Source organism: Rhinolophus ferrumequinum, chromosome X (assembly GCF_004115265.2).
Source record: "Rhinolophus ferrumequinum isolate MPI-CBG mRhiFer1 chromosome X, mRhiFer1_v1.p, whole genome shotgun sequence".
Taxonomy (NCBI): domain Eukaryota; kingdom Metazoa; phylum Chordata; class Mammalia; order Chiroptera; family Rhinolophidae; genus Rhinolophus; species Rhinolophus ferrumequinum.
The window spans coordinates 71,009,453-71,013,016 of NC_046284.1; the positions used below are offsets into that span (position 1 = coordinate 71,009,453).

The 3,564-nt window shown below is 32.7% G+C and overlaps 1 protein-coding gene across 1 annotated transcript; it reads right to left on the bottom strand.

Annotated features, from left to right (window-relative positions):
- Positions 1 to 2,657: 2,657 nt before the first annotated feature.
- LOC117026285 (activated RNA polymerase II transcriptional coactivator p15-like) lies at positions 2,658 to 3,359 on the bottom strand. The gene has a single exon (XM_033112954.1). The coding sequence runs from the start codon at positions 3,299 to 3,301 to the stop codon at positions 2,918 to 2,920; it is 384 nt and encodes a 127-aa protein (XP_032968845.1). The 5' UTR covers positions 3,302 to 3,359; the 3' UTR covers positions 2,658 to 2,917.
- Between the last annotated feature and the right edge of the window lie 205 nt (positions 3,360 to 3,564).

Consider the following 3,564-nt stretch of genomic DNA (forward strand, 5'->3'; position numbering starts at 1 on the left):
TATTAATAGAGTCAAATAAAGGTAACATTTTAGTTGTGGCTCTGGGTCATTTTTTCCCTAATCATAACATGTAGCACTGAGCATTCATCCACAAATTATTGGAGCCAAGTATGTCACTAAGAAGAAAAGGTTGTTAAAAAGAAAAGATGATGTTTTTATTATTGGAAGTTATGATGCTTGCTTTAGTAATTCAGCTTTGGTACTGCAAATATTGTCCTTGCCAGCACATTTAAAAAAAATATTGACAATAAGAACACCAGCTCATGATCAAATGGGTATAGCTCTATTTAAATTCTTCTCCCTCCATAAATCTCCTTCATTCTGGGAAAGAGTCCAATTCTGACAATCTCATGTGTTCTAGGGTGTAGAATCTTTCATTTGAGGAGCATCAAAGCAGTCCTAAGGGGCTCTTAAAAAAGGACAGAAGCCTGAGAGGGAGACTTCAAAATGCTGGCCAGGAGACAAATAAAACACACTTCACTTTTAAATGAATGCAAAATATTGTGTGTCATAGAGATTATTCCCAATGTGTAATTTAAAAAACATTGGCCTGTGTTCACAAAGAAGGGGGCATACTTACCCTAACCTTCAAATAATAAGTATTCAAAATGTGTTTTTCATGAAGATTCTCATTCATAAGTTTAGACTTGTCATTTTTATTAGCCAAATGACATTAAAATATCTTGGGAAAAGAGAAAAACAAAACTGTTTTTCTCTTCCATTCTATTTTAAGTAAACTAATTGAAATGATTATCTTCCATTCATAATTTGAAAAGTGTCTAGTTAATAGATTTGGGGAGAATGGGGGATGGTACTTACATTTCTAAGGAAGCTCATTTGAAATACAAATGTGTAGTTAGTAGTTGAGCATTTATTTTCATTCAGAGGAAAAAGTAAAGTAAGTGCAAGTCCTCTTCTACTGCCTAAATTCTCCAGTTGCATTTTTTCTCTCATCATGCCCATTGAATTGTCTTACATACTAAAGAATGTGCATTGGTTAGAACTCTTCCCTGTTCATCAGTGATAATCTCATTGGTCCAGAATGAATATAGCTAGTCATAGAAAGTGCCTTGTTTCTCCTAGAATTGACTGTGTTACTGGCTTTATCCTCTTAGAGAGTTAGAACTGGATTTAGAAACATTGGCTTTAGTCAGATTCTCATGATCCCAGAGTTCTACAATAAGTCTCTGCTTCTGGAAGTTTCTGTGGCACTAATCTCATTTACATAAGTGTATTACTGAGATAAAGGAAAATAATCCTTAAAAATAAAAGGCAGAACATGTAGTACAAAAAGATCCATAACCCAGAGTCAGTTCTTCTCTTCTACAATCCCCGTTCCACCCCCCATCCTCTGGTAACCACTAAAAGGTTGTCTGTGTCTATAATTTTTGTTTCTTTCTTTTGTTCATTTGTTACATTCAGTTTTATATCCCACATGTGAGTGAATACACAATGTAATATATAGATGTACTATAGAAATGTACACTTGAAACCTATATAATTTTACTAACCAATGTCACCTCAATAAATTTAATAAATGAAAAAAGAAAAACGATCCATGATTTGATAATAGTGAATACTAAGGGAAATCCTGATTTAAAACTGTTACATATAATACGTGTCTGGCTTGTTGCTATTATAACTATACTAACACATCTTTAGGAAGATGTCATTCTTTTTCTTTGACATAATATGACCTAATTTATTAATTTCAAAACTGAATTTTGCAGTAGGTCACTCTTCAAGAATCCACACCAAAAACATATTAAATTATATATTTTTAATTATATAGCATCACATATTAAAGGACACATATATTGGACATTAGATAGCATAGTGAAAATACTTTTAATTAGATTTTTAAGATCAAGGAAACATTCACCAAAGGGATGATTTTTGTAGTAGTATTTCATAAGAAATGAAAGGATTTCTGTGAATAAACTGCAGTGAGATCATATCAAAATGTGCCTCCATGTAGTTAAATGATTTTACATGTTATTTAAAATTGATCACAAAAAAAATATTGGTGAACCCCTATCAAGTACAAAAGTCATTAAATATTAGTTGATCTTTCTGGTTTTAATGGATCAACAGATTCAATGATTCCTAAGACTGTTTGTTGTACAGAAAGTATAACTTGTCTGCATAAAGTTATTAAGGTAAATAATAAAAAGAGAATGGATAAAGAAGTTGTGGTATATATACACAATGGAATACTATTCGGTGGTAAGAAAAGATGAAATAGGAGCATTTGTGACAACATGGATGGATCTTGAGATTATAATGCTAAGCGAAATAAGTCACACAGGAAAAGCAGAGAACCATGTGATTTTACTGATATGTGGTATATGAACCAAAAACAACAAAAGAACAAGAAAAACAAATGAGAAACAAAAACTCATAGACACAGACAATAGTTTAGTGGTTACCAGAGGATAAGGGGGGGGTGGGTAGTAGATGAGGGTAAAGGGAATCAAATATATGGTGATGGAAGGAGAACTGACTCTGGGTGGTGAACACACAATGGGAGTTATAGACGATGTAATACAGAATTGTACACCTGAAATCTATGTAACTTTACTAACAATTGTCACTACAACAAACTTTAATTTAAAAAAAAGTAAATAAATAAAAACAATGTATGCTAGAATGCAATCTTTTTTTTTTTTTTTTTAAGATTGTATTACTTGATTTTATTTTACACTAGGTGGTGGGCACAAAGAAATCTTCCTTAATAAAGTTGACAATTAATTTCATTCAGAACATTTTTAATAATGAACATTAAAAAAAAGTATTCTTACAAAGTCTTCTGCAATCCAAATATACAATAGCTTGGAAAACAACGTTTAGAAAACAAAAGCCAATGTAAAAAGACAGATTAAAACAACTAGAACATAGGTTTTATATGGCTCTGATTTTACAGTTTTCTTACTGCATCATCAATGTCAGAAATCTGTTCCTTCAGCTGGCTCCACTGCTCAGGATTTAAAGAAATACCTTTTCTTCCTGGTTTCATTTCACCCTCTGGATCCATCCAATATTCTCTAATATCAATTAGGACTTTCCCTTTAAAGTCTCGAACGCTGACGTACCTCATCTTTCCAATCTGAAACATGTTATCATCTCTGCTGCGGCTACTCTGCTTAGAAGATGCCAGGGCTCTTGAAGTTTCACCAGTTTTTTGCTTCTTTACAGGTTTTTCTGGAGTAACTTGCTTTTTCCTCTTTAACTTTTTGTCAACTTCACTGTCAGAATCGCTGCCAGAAGAGCTTGAAGAAACAAGTTCCTTTGATTTAGGCATTGCTCCGTTCCTGCAGTCTAACAACCTAGTGCTCGCTCGCTCGCGACTGACAGACAACCAGACGTCTAGAATGCAATCTTGATTAACACTATTGAGGATTGGAATTATGTTTCTACCTAATTGTATTATAGTTATTGTATTGTGAAAATGATTTTAAAGAAGAAGGTATAGCTTAGAATCTATTCTGAGATTGTACAATTTGACCCATATATTATTTTTCTTTGAAAATAAGAGTGACAATAGATTGAGCAGTGACAAACCAA

What these genes read in the sequence shown, in the direction of transcription:
- LOC117026285 (XM_033112954.1), bottom strand. Translation starts at nt 3,301, where the DNA reads ATGCCTAAATCAAAGGAACTTGTTTCTTCAAGCTCTTCTGGCAGCGAT.